Source organism: Chroicocephalus ridibundus, chromosome 3 (assembly GCF_963924245.1).
Source record: "Chroicocephalus ridibundus chromosome 3, bChrRid1.1, whole genome shotgun sequence".
Taxonomy (NCBI): Eukaryota; Metazoa; Chordata; class Aves; order Charadriiformes; family Laridae; genus Chroicocephalus; species Chroicocephalus ridibundus.
The window spans coordinates 14,662,846-14,682,932 of record NC_086286.1 but is presented as its reverse complement, the minus strand read 5'-3'; the positions used below and the strand labels follow the sequence as shown (position 1 = coordinate 14,682,932).

Here is a 20,087-nt window from a genome sequence, read left to right as displayed (position 1 = left end):
AGGCAACTTTAGACACTTGCTTAAATCAATAGGATTAGATGTTTGCTTGAAGTTACCCAAGAATTTAAATGCCATGCTAAATAGGAAAGTACTTATGTAATGGATTAGCTATGGTTGAAATTTTGTAATTATTATCTAGGAATGTTTTTAATGACCTGAAATATGTCCATTTTCCATTATTTTTTAAACCATCTTCTAGACAAGAGAAAATATTTTAACTTTTCATCCCATTAACCTTACCTTCTGCCATCTTCTTTCAACCAGAAAAAAAAAAGTGGCAGAAAAGGAAGGGAATTCTTTTTTCATTCATATGGGGAGGGGAACATCAAGTTTTAATTTCTTGATTTAAAGAAAAAAAAGCTAGAAAATTTCAAATGAAGTAACTCTATGCAAAACCAAACAATGCATTAATGTAATTCATACTTTTCTAACAGGGACAGTTGAACAAAAGACTTGTAGAAGGTTTTCAGTTAAGTGTACAAAGAGCTCTGAGGTCACTTTTTCCTGACATGAATTTCTGTAACTTCATACCAATTTACCATTTCTTTTCACTGCTTTGAGACGAACAGGTACTCCAGATCTACGACCAACAGAAGAAACAAGCCAGCATTTGTATTAAGAAACATTTTTATTAACAAAACAGTAAATTCCACTTGCTTAGCATTTCCAATAATGAATAAATTGGCCTTGCAACAAATAAAAAAATCGTAAATATCTATCACAGAAAGCACTATAAGGTTAGGGGCATTGGGCCTCTCTTTGATGTCTTAGGGTTGAAAGTTTCACACGTTATTTAGTGTTTTGTTAAAAAAGGCAACACAATACAGTCATAGAAATGAAGCCATCTCAGTCAAACAAATTAGGTTATTATAGAGAAAGGATCCAATTTTATGTTAGGTAGTTGGTTTATGTCTGTTTGTTTGTTTGTTGCTGCTGTTTTTAAACAAAAAGGAATTTTAAATCCACTTGCTGGCACTTCTGATACATCCATATTTGTTTTTTGTTAAATTATGAAATTAAAGAGGAAAAAGGAGAACCTTCAGAAACAGTGTTAAAATCGTGTTTGCTTATTCTAGTAATAGCAGATTATTTTTTTTTTCCTTGATGTGTGGATTTAGTTAAAGATTAATCTACCAAACTGCCTGGAAGTTGACAGGACCATGCTATTTCATTAATGCAATCAATACGAAGCAGAAAAGACCATTTCATCTCGCCCAAACCATATTCTGTCATGTCCGGTCTCCTGTCATCATATTATTCTTGTTCTATGTATCTTCAAGCACCGAAATCTGAACACCACCTGGCTTTCAACTTCTTCTTTCCCCCCTCCAGCTGAAGTCTCTTGCTTCCAGCAATGACCTCCAGTGTACCTGACCCTGCCATTCCCTGAGTACAGCTGTCTTGTAAAGGTGGGAGAAATCATGAATGCCACAGGTGAACAACAATGTAAGAAATGAACATCAGATGGATTTTGTGAACGTGTTCTCATTTATGTGTAAATGCTAATGAAAATTAAAAGTTGTTTTACAAATGCAACATGAAACACCTCGATGTGGTTGGCAGCCTTCAAGAGAGGTGTTTTCATGTCAGCTACATGTATTTGTAAAGTGGTCTGACTCCCAGATAGATAGCTGTACCAGTTTCCAGCCTTTTTCATCAGCTACAGAGAATAACACACAACAAAATGTTTCGTGCCCGCTGTTTAAAGCTAATTTTAAATTCCTCCTTCCTGTCTGTAAAGTGTGAACATCTATATCCCGCCCAGGAGGCCTTTCAACGATTTGGTTGATTTCTATTGAACTACCCTCTTTCTGTCTAATGTATTCCCTTTGAACTTCCATGTAAATAAAATGTTACGCTATGATTTATTGCTGTGAACCTAATGAAATAATACTAGAAAAAAAATCTAACATGTAAGTTACAGCATTATATTTAATATGTTTAACTAAAATGCATTAATGTTTTATATATGCAAGAAAAGCTATGTGTTGCTTTAAAACATGATGAACTTATATTTGTCTGGTTATGACGTCTTGCAATACTACACAATCAACTTAGCTAAAAATACTTTTTCATATGTCAAAATGCCCACCGTTGAAAAATACTATCGTGCACCTCAACATTATTTCATTTTTGGAGAAAGGGGTAAATTCTGCAGTAGAATCAGCCTGGATAATTAAAATGGGTCTTTTTAGATCTTTTACCACCCAATGCTGTAGTAGCTGTCGTTCATATAACTGAATGCCAGATAAACACTATACGATACTTCCTAAGATTCTCAAGAAACTCATCATTCTCATAATTTCTTAAGAACAAGGTTTCTGTAAGGCAAACCATGCTCTCCAATAGTGAAGCTTTGACTGGAAGCCGAAGGCCAGTTTAAGTCACTAAATATTTTGCTAATTAATGAATGTGTATTTCTAGGAAAATTGGCCATTCTGATCAACTTCATTGATGCATATCAGGAGCAAGAGATGGGGACAGGAGGGAGAAGACAAATTACAGTAGAGATATATTTTTGCTTTCTAGTCCACTTCTTTCATACAAACTACTAAAACTTAATTGCAACAGAATAGAGGCTGTACAGGTAAGAAAAAAATTAGCTGACTCTTATATACATTCATACACATCCCCCTTAGTATAACCACTACACTGTAAATTAAAAAAAAAAAAAAAAAAAAAGGGGAAGAAATCTGGGACGATTTATAATGGCTGCAAAAAAACTGAAGTATGTCTGTTGCTCCAGATGTCATAAAACTCTCTATACCTAGCAACACTTATAACATTGAGTTTACCAAAAATGGCTGAAGAGCAGATATAGTTTGCATTTTCTATACAACAGGCTATAAAACATCACTTATCACAGTCCAGAAAGCACATATAGATGTGTTTTTATATAAACATATGTAATAACATATTAAGCGTGCATGAAAATTTCCCAATGATTGCATCTATGCCCTCTTGTTTTTCTTTTTTTTTTTTTTTTGTGGAAATGTGCCTTATATTCCAGATTTTTGTTTTTGTTTTTGAAAATAAGGCCTCCATACTATTTTCCTCACAACCAGAAAGGGGCTTTTTGAAAGTATTTCTACGTAAGTCTTCAGAAAAGCCAGCACTTTGTTTCAACTGCAAGTTTCCAATCACTGCTTCACTGCACCAGACGGCAAACTCTTTATGTTTGCTTGTTGAGTCACCACATATAATGACAGTCTTCTCTGACAATAAGACTAACTTACTTCTCAAGAAAGCGCTAGCACTTTGGCTAAATCCAGAATCATAGGTAGCTTCTTTTTTTCTTTTTTTTTCCTGTTTTGTTTTTTTAATTTGTTTTGTTTCATATTGTGCCTTGATGTTGTAGTAATACTCCTTGCTTTATGAATGCGTGGTGTCATCATTGTCTTTCAGAAATGTTCCAGCAACATAAAGACAGGCAGAGTAAATGAAAACACTGTGGATGTTAGGGAATTTATCAGCTCCTGTTTCTGAAAAACAAGAGCATGAAATGCTTGTTTTTAAAAACAGTCTTTCCTTTCTGATTGCATTCCCTGTCTTTTTTGTTTGTTTGTTTTTGAATGTGCTTCATAAAAAGTAAAGTAAATAAGTTTGTATTATGTCTCAGATAAAATGAAGACTATTTCTATACAAGCGTTCTTTTAGATGTTGAGATCAGACATAGTACTCCTTATCCTTATTTTTCTTGTTTTTGTTGGAACTTTTAGCGCTGTTGGGCTGTTTTTCCTTGATCACAGCCCCATTGGATTGTGCTGAGTTACTGATGTAGTTTCGACTCTCATCTACGTGATACGATCCTTCGTCTCGATTCCTGTACTTGTACATAGCATACAGGAGAATGAGGATACACAGCGCCGCTGCTGCCACGATCCCAACTACCATGCCTGTCGTGCTGCTGGATTCACGAATCACCTCGGACGAGCCAGGGTACTCCCTTCCTCCTCCTGCCCTGGTAGGATTTGCTGTAGGTAGATAATGAAATAAGGGAGAGGTTATTACCGAGTTTGCACGTTGAGGAGTTAGTCACATCTACCTGCTACAAACATGCATCTTTCCAGTTGCGCTCACGAGGTCGGGACTGCCCATCAGGGTACCCTAAACTACCAGTCTGAAAACATTTAGGTTTGCAGCCCATTCCATTTCCATGTCTGTCAGCATGAGTAAACAGGCTTTTAAACAAGGAAAAGGACAGCAAGGAAAGTCTCATTTTAGCCTTCAAAAGTATAATTTCTCCAAATGCTGTTATTAAGCAAAGAGTGCCTAAATAATCTGAAATAACAGCTACGCCACAATTTAAAGGCCAGAACACAAACATCTGGGAGGAAGGGACCTCCCTCTGCCATTCCCTCCCTCTCTCTCGCTCCCCTGTAAAGAGCAAAAAGTGACACTATAGTACTTATTGAGAAGACAGTGATAATAAGACAGACTACCAAACAGAAAGGGGGAAAATCAAAATTCCCCCTAATAATAAATGATAGCATCCAATAAGTTGGCTACAAATATGGTATCCTCAGCTCTCCTTTAGACTTCCCTCAGCAAGCTTCTCAATTCCTCCTTTCCTTCTAATATTTTTTTTTCCAAATTATATTTACCTTATTACTTCTACAGAGCTATCCAACCCTCCCTTCTCTTTTCTAATTCAGAGAATCCTCCTTGGATATCACTACACTTTAGAGCACTTTTTCCCTCAACTTCTCCCACTCCTCTTTTTGTCATTGATGCCGACACCAGACACTCATTCAAGCAATGCTTTATGCCCAGAAAAAAACTCTCAAATTGCACAGAACAAGGGCTCAGCCTTCTAAGAACCCACCTCTCAGGCCAGACTCTGGTCTTTTCAGTTGTGATATGAACTGAACTGACCTATGTCTTCAGACTGTAAAGTCTTCTTGACAGAATTATTGTGCTGTCTGGCGCATTTTGTCCCCTTGCACAGCAATGTGGAATTCCAGGAGGAATTTCTAGATTAAATGCTCACAGCACACACAATACTCATGCACTTCCCACGATCTCCTTTCTCTGTTGCATTTTTCAGAAGGAGAGGCAGATCTTTGTAGAGAATCACTTCAAGTGGCAATAGCTGTGATGGATCTTCTTCTGTAACTTAGCAAGTGTCATGGACAGAAATGAAGTGACCTGGGTCTATGCAATGTTCCTCTGACTATGGCTAGCATTTCCAAACTCCTGAGAGGCTGTGTACCCTCAGGAGTGGCTGCCTTGTCTGAGCTCAGGAGCAAGAAAAGAGAAGTGAGCGATCCAAGCAGTTTCCCACCAAGCACTGCAGAACACTCTCATTAAGCATCCAGGCTGGCTCATAGAAACCGCATTTTAAATCATTATTGCATGGCTAAAAATGTAGTCAGTAAAATACAAATGTTAACTAAGAATATTATTAAACACTGGTTTTATAATATATTCATCATGTTAGCTTATCAGGCCTTGCCTACAACTAGCGTTTTATTGAAACGTATTGAAGAAGTGTCTTGCTCAAGGTGCACGAAAGCGTACTGTGGCCCATAGTAACTTTTTTTGCACTGTAAAGACATAATAGGAAGATGATGATTTTAAGGATGCTACATTAAAAGTAATGCCACTCAAACTGTCTACACTAGTCAAAAAATAGCAACAAGTTTGGAGACAACCAGAATTAAAAGCAGCCACCAGCTACAGACATCCACAATTGGCCTATGAATAATAAAACACAGCAAAAAAACCCCACAAATCCCCAGAAGAACTAAGTTTCCTCCCCACCTTGGTATCACTCATCATTTATTTCTTGGTGATTTGTGTTCTTACTGTTGAAACACCACTTCCTGGCAGTTATCCCACATAGGTTTAAAGAAGGTGACATTTTATTTGGCTGAAAGAACAGAGGCACCACAGTAAGACTCAAGAAAACTGTCATTCGTGTCAAATAGTATTTTAATATTATTTTTTTTCCCTTTGAAAGTTCTTAGTTGTTACGAGTTGGTACAATTGGTATTTTCTATGACTACACAAGAGATCTTGACGTTTCGCTTCAGAAGGCTCTGAGATTTTTTTCTCACCCTACTAAGAAATGTGGTCTGCCCCAAAGTAGTCAGTGATCGTTTTAGATCCTGTTTCTTCATTGTAGCTAATGCAGAAAATGGAAATTCTTTTACACACAGGGTGTCACTTATTGTTTTACATGAGACAATGCTTTGCTGCCGAATAAAGACTCCTGAGTATTTCCATAGTGAATGAAAACGAGACAAACTCTTATCTTACTGCATGTGATTTCTGGAAATTAATTTCTGAGAAATAATAGAAGCAACTGAATAAACTCTGTCAATACCTGATGGACTAACAGCTGCTCTTTCTCTTTAAAATACAGACATTTGGGCCAAATACCGTCAACTAACTTTACAATTAATGTCTACTAAATGACACTTAACAGCTTGCTCAGAGGAAAACATTCTTTTAACACTGCAACCTAAAAAAACATGTAAGGAATATTTTTCAACGTTACCCAAACTCCTGCCTTTCACCTGATGGCATCCTTTTATTTTTAAGAATGTTTTCACGATTACCTCATTTATCCCATCTGCCTGAGGAATATTCAACCACTACATTAATGTTATTTAAACTTAAAACATTTTCAAAGCATCTGTTGTTACGTTTTTTGGACTTCTGCAAAAGGAGCAGTTCAGCAAGGGAAATGACTTCTTCCTATTTTTCTTCCATTTACATTAGAATATCCTTTTAAACCTAGCAGGGCCTCTCAAGACAAATGAAGGAGAAGGAAATAAGAGGAAAGTTTTACAAAGCACGTGGGTTTGTCTGTGAGCATTTTAGGTAGGAAGGGCTAATGGAGCACATGCTAAAGCAAGTGTCCTGTTCTGAAACAAAGAGGAAATGGCCACTGGGAAAAGGCCAGCCTATACGTCTTCGGAAATCTTTGTAAATAAACAAATCCCCATCCATAACATTGCTGAAACAGCTGCCTTCTATTTAAGTAAGACCTTTATTTGACTAAGACTTGAGTACCCAAGGGGAATTTACCTGGATTTTTTTTTTCCCCTGCAAGACAGGAACTATTGCAAGGGACAAGAGATGATCTCAATGAGAGCAAATGAAGATTATAAAGTTACAGAAATCTTGCTCTTTGCTTCCCAGCATCTTGGTAGCTGAACCAGCACAGCGAAGAGGTATGTCTACGGGTAACCTTGTCTGCTACTCAGTTGCAGTTCTCTGTTAGTGTCTGCAGCATCAAAAAGACAGTGACTTCATCCCGGATGAAGTTTGTTATTGTAAATGAGAAGCAAAATACCTTAAAGGTGAATGTTAAGATTAAATGTCATTAAAATGACCCCGATTTTTAAGAATAAAAAGTCATCTCCAAAAAATCCTGAAAGAATCTATAATAAATTGAGGATGGTTTGATTAGGAACAATAGAAAACCATAAAGACTGTAATTATGCTCAGCCCATGCCATAACAGTGAGCGGAAACAAATGTGATCTTGTGGAGCAGTGATCCCTTCTTAACTTCCCTGATGCACAACTCTTGCTCTCAAGAGCACACAGCCTGTCTGGATTGCTTCAAAGACCAGCTTAGAAGAGACAGATTTTTAAAAGCCTCTTCTACCACTTATGAAAAACTTTGCATGAAATAATAACAATTGAGCACAGTTTTACATTGTGTAATAATGGATTAGAAAGTTATTATTCTTGACTGTATTTCTAAGTGGTTTAAAATTTAGAGGGAAAAATCTAACTATTTTCAGTGCCCAGTTTTCATTAATACTGTGAAAAGAAAATTGGAATTGCAGGCTCCCATGGTGTTCATGAATTGAAATTAGCTGCCTTAAAAACAAAACAAAAAACCCAACAAAGGGACCTCAAACCTGTTTTCTTTACATTTATGCCTTCCCACAAACTGTGAATAGGAAATCACTCACAATACAAGAATGTTTAACTACTGCTTTTGCAATGAGGCATGAAGGCAATTATTTACAGGACACATATTAATTTTCACTCTGTGTGCTATCATTGTAGATCTGTTTGTGGTCGACTTTCTGCAGCATTGTTGGATTCTGCTGAACTGGTTTCTGAGATCACTGCAATTTCAACGTCTCATTATGATGAATATGTCTGAAAAACAAATCTCAGTGCTTCCTCTGCTGAACCAGTGGGATAGATGCAGCCCAATTACAAAATCAGGATGAGGATCTGCTGTAAACTTGTGCAAGAGACTAAGCTCAAACCCACCCTGGTCCGAGTACAGGGTCATCTCAGCCTTCACCCTTCCTACCCAGCCTCAGGTAGCTCTCGAGGCGAGGCAAGAACTGGCTCCCCAGGGGACGTCCATCAATGACTGAGCTGCCATGGGAGGGAAGGAGTATGAGGTGGTTCCACATGTGGCTGCTATAGCTCAGTGACAAACTTTCGTCAGACTCGGAACAGTCTATATCCAAAGCCACGATCTAATCACCACGAGAGAGGTACAACAAAACTGGCTGCATTGCCAAACACACACTGTACACTCCTTGATCATAATGGCATCATGATTCAAAGGGAACGGGAGCTGAGACCTGCGCACACAACACACTGTGATGTGGTGGAGAGGTGTGGTGCTTGTGAGCAGAGCAGCTACAGTTACCATCTCGAACTCACGCCATTGCATTTATTCTAAGAAATCTGTTAGAAGCTTACTGAGTTTGAGGGAACAAGACAATAACCTACTTTCAAACATGTTTAAGAGAAAATTATTAAGGTAACTGTTCTACTTGTTGGTGCACAAGCCCAGGTTCCTTACTTCCTACAAATTTAAATTTTGAAGGTTCTTGGGAGGAAAGATACAATGCATTAAAATACCTCTAAAGTGACATTAACAAAATTAGCTAGTCATAAAAATAGTCTAGCAGCAAAACACCATCCACAGCTTAAAATGTTGTTTTGCTGAGAAGCTAAACATTGTCTCTGCACAGAATATAGTGCTTATTTCCAACTGCAATAATTTGCCATAGATTGACTTGAAATCATTTACAAATCCTACCAACTCCTTAGGACTGCAGGTTTTGCAAGTAACTTTTTTTTTCCCGTGGTTGAGAGGTGGGAGGGTTGTTGTTTCACTCGTCTTTAAATGTCAACATAAGTCTAAAGGGAGATAGGTTAGTTGGTAGCAAAGTGCCAATTGATAAAGCATACAAAATCAATGTTTTTTATAAGTTAATATGTTCTGCAGAGCTGAGGGGAATATTTTACGTGGTTTAATAAGAAGGTTTTATGAAAACATTTTCCACAAAACTAAATTTAATTTTAGCCAAAATTGAAAATGTAAACCAATATATCACTCAATGTTTTTACCATTCTTCATCTCTGTGCTCTTACTCTCTTTATTAGTATATTTTAACAATATCAGTTGTATTGCTTCTCTTTTAGTACTCCTATTCTCCCAATATGGATCCTTTCTCCTTTTTCCAGTTCAGCTGTCCTACCCTCTCCCCACTTCCACAATTGTCATTCACCTTTGCACCTCTGCTTCTTTCTTTTCTACATGGAGTAATTTATCCCATTTTTTCCATGTGTTCTGGGAAATCTTTGGTAATTTGTTACTTTGCTTCAGAAATTTCGACTGATCAGCAGAGTCAGTGGGTGGTCTAGATTTTAAATTGAAGTATTCCTAAATGGGAAAAAAATTAAATGCTTTTGCAAATAAGGTAACATAAGGAAGACAAAACACAAATATTACACTACTGATAGCATGTTTTCAAGCTAGAGCTAAACTGCTGTAATCGTGGGGAACCAATTCAGACAACCAAACCAGTATCTTTTGTTTAGTTGGTTGCAGATGAACACAAGTGTTATGGCAAGAAAAGGGCAGGGGCACTGGAAATATACATTTTTGGTGGCAGCTAACTGTAAGATTGGCTTCATTGTACCAAAGACTTACAGTGTTAGTGATAGTGACATTTGGGCCCCAATGAATTTAGCAAAAGCTTTGCCACTGAGCTTTACAGGACCAAGGTTTCTTTGCCTGCTATTTTTATCATTACCATCTCATTAAAAAAAAAGGCAAAAAAACCCCAAACCACCTAATCTAGGAACCAATTTTCTGCAAGGGAGCACCAAAACGTAGTTGTAAAGACTGAGGAATCTCATGTCTTGGCCTACAGAGCAAGGAATGATTCTTGCTCATGAAATGAGCTGGAGGTGCAGACACCCACATTCACCTTTGCAACCGTGGGTGATTCCCTGACTGTCTTCCCTCACTAAGCAGCTACTACATGAAGAGATGAATGTCTGTGCCACAAACACTACATATATGGCTTGAACGTTGGAGCTGAAAGCACGCTGCATTCAATTTGCTCTAAATACTGTCATCAAGTCAGATCCATTACTGACAAAGCTGATAATGTGCCTGGGAAAGAAGGGGCCAGGCTTTCAGAACTTACATGCACACACACTGGAAACGCGACTGCTGCAATTACCAAACTACACCTGCTAAACAAAGGCTCCGATACAACTTGCAGATATATCTACGCTTGGTCAGCTTGAATCGTATACTGTCAAGACCTTATATGCATCTCGGGAGGTGGGAAGAAGAAGATAAATGGACTTCAGGATCAATATAAATTACACTTAATGTAATTAATGTTCTTTTTCTCATGATAAAATTATTGAAATTAATAAGATCACCTGGTTTTTCTTTGCTTCTCTCATCATACTCTATAAAACAACGCTGGTGTCTTTGATGTTAGCACAAGGAAAAAGGTTGAGATATCTATAAAGCTTTGTCTTATTTTGGAATACGATTCTCATGTTCTCGCTGCTTTCAGCTTTCCTTTCATTTATTCCTTTTCTGCAACTTTTTTAAGGGTATGTTCACAACATGTGCTGTATCTAGATCCAGCTTACATTTAAACTGTCCCAAATCTAGACCACAGCTCTTAACCTCAGGAGAAGTGCTGGTTTTGAAACCTATGGGCCAGAATAGCATGTCAGCACGGTAGAACAAGGTTTCATTCAGGTCTCTATATAGTTAGAAGAAGACAGCCTAAGGTTAGACTATTTCAGGTACATGCATCCTCATTATAGGCTACTTTTGCCTTGAATTTTCCCTGCTTCCATTTATGAGCAATATCCTCAGAGAATACCTAGTTCTCAAAACTTGTCAGCATTCACCTGCCACTTCGCAGGCTGTCAAATGACTAGTCACACCCTAAAACACACCAATGTTTCCACAGAGGTTTAAATTAGGTGTTAGCAAATGGCTGAAAATTAGGAGCAACAGTCCTACTACCAGGTATGCAAGAGATAATGAAAATTCACACTGTACTGATCGCTAGAAAACACCAGCAAAAAGTTTAGCATTTGCCCTTCTCTCCTTTGTCTGCCAGCCAGGTAAGCAACCTTTTTCCTGCCAGCAGTCTGTTAACATGGTAATTAGTTGATAAGCTGCAGCTGGCATACACCAACCACTCTGTAACACCATATTAATTGAATTTATTGGGTATTGCAAATGGTTAGCTGGAAGCACAATGGTTTGCTTGCACCTGTAATTCCCCTGTTTGTATGCAGAAAAACTGAGCTGCAAACGAGCGCTGGAATAGACAGTGCCCTGTGTCATTCACCTCAGAGAGGCAAAGCGCTGGCCTCTGCCTTGTGTCCCGCAGGCAGTGCAATCCGCTTCCCTCTTCCTTACCAAAACTGTATTTTCCCTGTTTGCTAGGGGCGGCTGCCTCAGATTCCCGTCTTTCTGTCTGCTCCTTCCTCCAAATAGTAGCTGAGGTCGAGCGAATTTCTTATAGAATTTTAAGGATGCAATTTAACATCGCATGGTTGAAATTTGGTCTGAGAGAAAGCCTTGGCATAGAAGTTGAGCAATACGATAATGCAGGCCAATATTTTGGCTATAAACCTTTTTATATCTTTGCAAAAATATTGTCTGTCTTCTACTACCACATCCATAAACCACAATAAATGGTCCTAAGGAAGAGTTTTTTCCACAAAAAGAGGCAAATTCAACGCATATGAATGACGAAGTGACAAGAAGTAGTTTTGGTATTGCTAGTGTCTACAGCACAGCATACAAGAACTAGCTTTGATGTAGCCAATCGAACCAAAACAAAGTGTAGCTCAAGGAACACAATGCGCTTGCATTAATAAAGGCGCCGGTAGCACATCGTCTAATTTCAAACAAACTAGAAAAACTCGGTTTTTTATGTCACCAATCTGTGTGCAGTCCTGATTCTACATGTAAGCTTTTGATTCAAAAGATCAATTTTTAGGATTATACACCTTAATTTAGGATTTTTAATCAGATTGCCGTGAAAATGAATGGGACCTGTTCCAGATTCGATCAGCTATTTACTTCACTCTTGCACGAGCAAATCCTCTGCCTTTCCAAACCTCCTTATTTAATCAGACAAAAGTCTCACTCAAGTCAGCAAATTACTTAACTGTTTCTGAAAATCTCAGTTTTGCAATTACTAATTTACTTATTTTCTGCATTTTCAATGAATGTCAGTGGATGAAATCCACCCATAGAAAATGTTTTGAAAGTCCACATAATCTTTATTTGGCTTTATTTAATTGGTTTCAGCAAATCTAATATTTACAAAATAACCTGAAAACCAGATTCCTTTCTCAGGATGCAGACAGGTCAATGCTGGTTTTCTTACGCTTTGCTTATGTATTGTGCTTCTATCCCAAATTTTAAAGACCATATTTCAGAAGAAAAAACAGAGATTGTTCCCTGTTGGGAGCTCAGAAAACTTCAACTGCCATGATCAACATGGGCCACATAATGGGTAAGATCTGACTTGTTTTTTTGAAAAAGAAAGAAAGATTATTAGCATCTAAGTGAACAATATAGTTTATCTACTGAAATATGCATAAAAAATCCTTCATGATAGTTCAAAATCACATTTTGTGTGTGTGTGTGTGTGTGGTGTACTTTACACCTGTTCTTCAGTTAAGTGATTCTTTGATTCTAGATTAAAACGGTCTATACCTTTTTTGAAAATGGTGGAAACATCTTATACTAAAGGCTGTCAAAGTGCACACATCTTTATTTCTGTGTCTAACCACTGAGACTCACAAAAGATTTAGATCTGCGTAGAACCTATTTTCACATATTAGGGATACATGCACAGAGACTGGGACTTAATTAGTCGTATTATTGAAAATCTTGAATACCAGTCTTGAAAATCAGAACTACTTTTTTTAAGAAAGCACAGTTATAGATCCAATTTCTTTTTTGTGTGTGTGTCTGTGTCCTGGTTCCGGTGGGGATAGGGTTAACAAAGCCGCTGCATTAGCAGTCAATTAATTCTTTAAGGTCTATGTAATACCTTATTCAGTAATTTTGCATTTTGTTAGATTTTTTTTTTTTTTTTTTTTTTACAGAGTCACAGAATGACAGGGGTTGGAGGGGACCTCTGGAGATCATCTAGTCCAACCCCTGCCAGAGCAGGGTCACCTAGAGCAGGTGGCACAGGCGAGTTTGGAATGTCTCCAGAGACGGAGAATCCACCACCTCTCTGGGCAGCCTGTGCCAGGGCTCTGCCACCCTCAAAGTAAAGAGGTTCCTCCTCATGTTTAGGTGGAACTTCCTATGCTCAAGTTTGTGACTATTACCTCTTGTCCTGTCCCTGGGCACCACTGAAAAGAGCCTGGCCCCATCCTCCTGACACCCACCCTTTAAGTATTTATAAGCGTTGATAAGATCCCCCCTCAGTCTTCTCTTTTCCAGACTGAAAAGACCGACGTCCCTCAGCCTTTCTTCATAAGAGAGGTGTCCCAGTCCCCTCATCATCTTGGTAGCCCTTTGCTGTCCCCTCTCCAGCAGTTCCCTGTCCCTCTTGAACCGGGGAGCCCAGAACTGGACACAGTACTCCAGGTGCGGCCTCACCAGGGCAGAGTAGAGGGGGAGGATGACCTCCCTCCACCTGCTGGCCACACTCTTCTTGATGCAGCCCAGGATGCCATTGGCCTTCTTGGCCACAAGGGCACATTGCTGGCTCATGGTCATCCTGTTGTCCACCGGACTCCCAGGTCTCTTTCCACCGAGCTGCTCTCCAGGAGGTCAGCCCCCAACCTGTACTGGTTCATGGGATTAGTCCTCCCCAGGTGCAGCACCCTACACTTGCCCTTGAATTTCATAAGGTTTCTCTCCACCCAACTCTCCAGCCTGTCCAGGTATCGCTGTATGGCAGCACGCCAATGGCTTTTGGAGTCATTCTGGACATATCTCACCCTCTGGTTAATGCTGTAATGGCCTGTAAGGAAAGTTCTTTATCTGAGAGTAGCAAAAAGAATACGTTAAGCAACTGCTTACATGCTAGCAACAGCATTTCTTGCAATTTTTTCTAGGCCGAGTCAGGGAGGGAGGGAGAGAGAAAACAAGAGAGAATTAATATTAAATGGATTGTGAGATTAATTTTCCCAAAATAACCTCAGCAATGAAACAAGGCCATATTCCTCCACCTTGGTGTCTGCTGCATGAGAGTAGACTTCTCCTGCTGTCCTCCAACCCTGCCCACAGAACCGCCATCCTTACCTCTAACCTGCTCTCTGTTTGCTTCCTCCAACTCACATTGTCTCATGCAGGGATTGTACACCTGCCTCTGACCGACTAACATATCTCTTCTACACCTGAATAAAAGGACACGATATTCACAGACATTTTATTGTCCATGATCCAGACAAGCACTGAAAAATCTAGTGAGTTCCACGGAAGTTAGTGGGGATGACATGTCGTCCGCATGCGTTTGTGAATGACTGATGTGGTTTGCTTGGTTTGCTTCTCTGCTTTCCTCTCCCAGTCCTGGTATCACAGCAGGATCGTGTGCTTCAGCTTTGCCAGTAAATACCTTCAGGACTGAGTCATGAGCAGTGTTTTACATCTTTAAAAGAAATAATAAAAAATATCTTTCTTTCATTGGGCTGCCCCTTCTGGAGCAGTGAGTGGTGTGCCCATTTTTCTTAAATTATTGTTTATAAAATGACTATATTTCTTCAAACTACTAGGAACATTACCATCTGGTTTTGTCTGTGTTGTGGAGATGTCTGACTCCAGATCACTGAACATGTAACAGCGGTACTAATAATTGTCACTTAATAAATTTCTCTGCACAAGAATGGTCTTTTAATGTTGTCTGCATACGTCTGAAGCATGAAGTAGAGCTTTAGGCACTGCCATACAAATAACCCCAGCATTTACATCATGAATGTTTGCCATTCTTATACACATTATAGAAGTGAGAATGTCCAACTTTAGCAAGAACTTGAGAGGAATATGAACACACCCTCAAAGTCCACACACAAGGAAATCCGTTCATCATTTACACACCAGTGGAGAAGGTCTTGTGTGAGTTAACAGAGAGCTTTGTATGATTTATAGCAACCTGATGTCCATATTTCTTACCAGTCTTAGAGCATAGTGATGCTGATATTAAACTGATAGAAAATCATTACGCTTAGGAACAAAGCCAGCTCCCCAGTTTCCAGCCATATTCTGCCTTCTGATATGTTCATATCCCTATGACTGCAATTAATACATGCTACAAAGCATTAGCCCGTGCTGTCATCTCTGTATTAAACCTCTCTTTGAAATACATATGTTCAGCAAGGAGTATCTACTTGAATTCTTCACATTTAAAATGCACGTTTAGCTAAAAATAGCTGCAGTTTGTCTTTAAGTGTGCGTAAAAAATAAACTTTAAAATAATTTCATGTCGGTCACAAATCCCCTGTACCAGTTGAGGTTACAAAAAGAAAGGACGTTTAAGAGCGTGAACACCACCACTACCACCAAAATTACACAGAATGCATGTGAGGAGTCAGAATTCTCTAAACCATTGAAAAATGATTTGTTAGACTGAAAGAAAACCCTTCCTTTCAGCACATGCTATTGTGTTCAGCTGCTCCCAACACTGGGAATGCACGAAAATCCTTAGAACTGGCTGGAAAGCTATAATTCTACTCAGTGTTCCCATGTTTCAATGATGTGGCTGGCAAAGAGTAGAGATCAGTGTTTGTACAATGGAAAGAAAATTATGATTTTCTTAGATAATTTAGGAAAAAATTCCTTCATCTAATTCAAATAAGAAATGCCTTATTTGTAATTCACAGTGACGGACACTAAGAGCTCAGTCTACTGACAAGAAAGTGGTTCAGTTCACAATAAAATAATTTGGAAAAATGCAACATTTGCTTTCTGTTGCTTTGGGGGGGCTTTGTGATTTATAAAAAAAATTAAATAACCTTAACAACTATTTTTACTTCAATTATAGGAAAATTAATCTACATCTGAAGCCTCTCAGTTCCTTGAAGTATAGACATGGCAAGTGCTAACATCTGGAAAGTTTGTAAATAAAGCATAATTTTCACCCTGTAGTAGCTGATACAGATATGTCTATATGTATTTCTGCTAAGCAGTTAAAAAAGGCTGATTCAAGGCAACCCAGAGGTCTTTCTAGTGCTGCAAATGCATATAGGACTACAGGATAATTGGACTGAGGCACAAATATTCCCTTTATGTCTCAAGCCATAATGAAGACAGTAGCCCTATGAACTAACTGTAATTTTATTTTTCTTTGTTTCAGCTCCTTGCACAAAGAATTCCATGAAGTGCATTAAATAGGGCACTTGCAGTGATGTATAAATAATAGGAGTCACTTCACCTCCTACTGCAATGATATCTTACTGCCAGATGCCCCAGGAATACAATGCAATAATTTGTGACAGGAAAAGAAGAGCAAAACTTCTAATAATAAGCATAACTCATTCGCAGTCTGTATTTCACAGCTCCGCCCGTTAGAAAAATAGGTATCAATTCTGGGACGAAACCTAAACCATCACAAAGCGTTTGAGAACATATGGTTGCTAGCCATCTCCATCTATCCGACACATGCTCTCGCCCAGCAGAGGACATACATATGCAGGAAGCGGTTTGCATGCAAAGCCCCATATTGTTCTGCTGACAGGACAAAGCCTTCCCCAAAGCAGTGACTGAACTGTAAGAGTCATCTTAAGTTCGCTCTCTCTTGGCTATACTGTGTTACGGAGATTTCTGCCTGTCGCCAGCTGTTTTCTGTAGTGCAATGAGCCTGACCAAGATGTAGGAAAATCAATGCATGCTCAAGGATCAGTCCATAAGCATCTATCATATTATCGGTCCTTACTTAACAATGTAGAAAAACAACTGATCCCGTTTCTCCCTCAGAATTGAGACTCAGGGCTAAGAAAGGTAACGAATAGTACCAGTTGGTATATGTCACTGAACCCTCTCCTGACTATTCTTACCCTATTGCCCTACAGGACGAGATCTGATACCAATCTAACACTGTTCTGGCACACGGAATCCAACAGCTGCGAGACAAACACAGATCAAGAAATGATGATGTATTTTATATGGTTGCAACGTGTGAACTTCTGTTGGTAAAAAGACACTCGGTTGGACCTCAAAAAATTGTGTTTCTTCAAGACCAGTTTTTCACTTTGAAAGCTGCCTTCTGTTAAAGCTTCCAAGGCCAGTGAATACCATATATTCTCATTTTAAGACTGCTAAAACTTCTATCCACCCCATTTCTGCTGGGCCATCAGGAGAGGTTTTGAACCTCATTTCTAACTTAAACCTTTGCCAAATCCCGAGTTTAAGAAGGATTTAACTGTAATTTGCAGAAAAAACCCAACTTGTTTGTGTGTATGCTAAAAACACTAAGGCTTTTTCCCTGGTCTAGATTTCCCTGCCATTAAATTCAATGATTTCACTTCCTTTGACCCAGTTTGGACCTCTCCATGTTTTGGAACATTTCAATAGCTACAGAAGTGGCTAGATAATAGCTAACAAATAAAATACCAGCCCAGTGTAACAGGAACAAATAAGCTGTGTAGCACAAATGCTCACTGAAACTCAGCAGAAATCAGAGCCCTGTACAGAGCTCAGGAAAGGCTGGAACGGCAGTTCTGATGCGCAGAATGGCAATTTGTCCATCCGCAGTTTTATAAAACTCTTCACGTAAAATTAGTAAAACATCCCAGGGCCTTTTTTTTTGGCTAGGTTTCCACTAACATTTTTCATAACTTGTCTACAAAATGAAAAGGCTTTATTATTTCCTCTGTGACATGAAGCTGAGGAAACATAAATAATAATAATAATAATTATTATTATTATCATCGTCGTCATCATTCTTCATGTTGTTATTAGTATTTAGAGTAGGAGAGGGGAATATGGAGAGATTGTGAAAGCAATACGTGTTGCCTTACTATACAAAAAATAACGCAAACAAAATATGTTGACTAAGTTTTGCATGCTAATAAATTTGTTATGACTTCATCCCATTACGGCACATTTAGCAGTTTGTGTACCACAATGAAATCTGCAATTATAATTTTTGTGACTTTATGTTCCAGACAAGTTGATGGGATTGCTGCTTAGCAGCTCCTAATCTGGTCTACGTTTTTATGTCCCGTATGAAATTTGTTGCAAATTGCCTCTTTCCATTTATTATTTAGAAGACAGGTGCACAGAAAGCAAAGCTGGTGGTGGCAGACCGAGACTTGTTAGCCACTACAAACTGCAACATGTTTACCCTAGAAAAGAAGCTCTATTTTAAGCATGTCTTGCTAATCAGTAAAATCTAGCTAATCGGTATTTTCTATGACATATAGGCTAACCATATTCAAACTGTTCGTTGAATAGGCTCACATTTTGGGCTGAGAACTTTGGTTAGAAATAGGCATGTCATGGGCAATCATCATGTAAACATACAGTTATGGCCCTGCATGGGCTGCAAGGGCTCTGGCCATCCTTTGAATGTGTTCTTACTAGAAAAATGTTGACCTGAGAGCATCATCTCTTGTGCTGGGGTGGATCCTTCTGCTGATGACCACTAGGAACAAGAGAAGAAATCTAAATGGGATCTCAGGCTATGGCCTCTGAATTGAAAACGTAACAGCAAAGTGGTCCTGATCACCATATATTTTGCCTCCTAGAAGCATCTGTTAGGAAACATAAGCTTCACCAGCATCAGTGAGCGTGTGGAGGAGTGGCTGTGGAGAAGCAACTCTGGTTCATTAAAAGGGTTACAGGGAAAAAACTGAACCGAGCCATGGGAAGAATTTAAATGGAGGGACATATCCTTTTACATGTCCTATCCCAAATGAAAAGAAAAAAAAAATCATTAATCTGTCACTGCTAACAACACTATGGTTTTCTCCTTTAAGTTCCAGCCGACTGTTAGGAGTAACTCAAATTCAAATCAAAATGACTGCAGCATTGTTGAGATGGAGCAGTGCCTCCTGGACTATTCATGGAGAAAGCTTATTCATAAGACTAAGTGACTAAGACTAAAACAGCTTACAGAGAGACAGATATGCTAGAAGTTAGCGACTTCAGTAACCCTGTTGGTTCATGTTATTTCAAATATGAGAAAAGGACAAGGCCAATGAAGAGGGAGGCAAATTAATAGCTTTTAAGAGTTGAGAGTGGGAGGACAAGTGACATTTTGATGTGAAGAATGACAGATAAAATGATCCAGACAATTGGGATTATGGAGAACATAATTCCTGTGCCAATCCTTCCTTTTTTTAAAAAGCAGTAGCAATTGGGATCCAAAAACTGAAACTGTAAAACCTTTCTCAAATAAACAAAAATGAGAAGCGTATCTGGGTGGTGAAAAGCTAAAATAGGAAAGCTAAACACCAGGATGTAAAGCTAATGGCAAGGTTTTGCAAGAAGACTAACATTCACATTCCCCTTCTGGACCATAGTTTGGACAGAAATGATAACCTGTCAGAAAGCTTCATTTCACCCCTCCCATTCCCGCACCCACCCGCCGAATGACTGTGTGTGGTTCCAGGACTACCAAGCATTGCAGCCCCAGATCTGAAGTTCAAAACAACCTCAGAGAAGAACTATTCTGAAATTTCATTGCCTTGCAGCAAGCTGTAAGGCTGAGACAATACAATCACATTTCTAATACATCAGCTGCATTCTAAGAGGACTTGGGAAATTTTTTTAGTGCCAGGTAACTAATGTATTGTTTTACAGTTGCCTTATAAATTTTAAAAAATATTAAAATTATCCACATTTACAGTAGATAAA

At 38.7% G+C, this 20,087-nt stretch overlaps 1 protein-coding gene across 30 annotated transcripts in view; it reads right to left on the bottom strand.

Moving 5' to 3' along the window:
* Nucleotides 1-617: 617 nt before the first annotated feature.
* NRXN1 (neurexin 1) overlaps nucleotides 618-20,087 on the bottom strand; it is a 710,395-nt gene continuing 690,925 nt past the window's right edge. For 24 of the 30 annotated variants that reach the window (XM_063328064.1, XM_063328065.1, XM_063328076.1 and 21 more), the window contains one exon: nucleotides 618-3,974. In XM_063328064.1, coding sequence (XP_063184134.1) covers nucleotides 3,667-3,974 — 308 coding nt within the window. In that variant the 3' untranslated portion in view covers nucleotides 618-3,666. The remainder of the gene's footprint in view (nucleotides 3,975-20,087) is intronic. The other 6 variants (XM_063328087.1, XM_063328086.1, XM_063328089.1 and 3 more) reach the window with 1 other exon arrangement.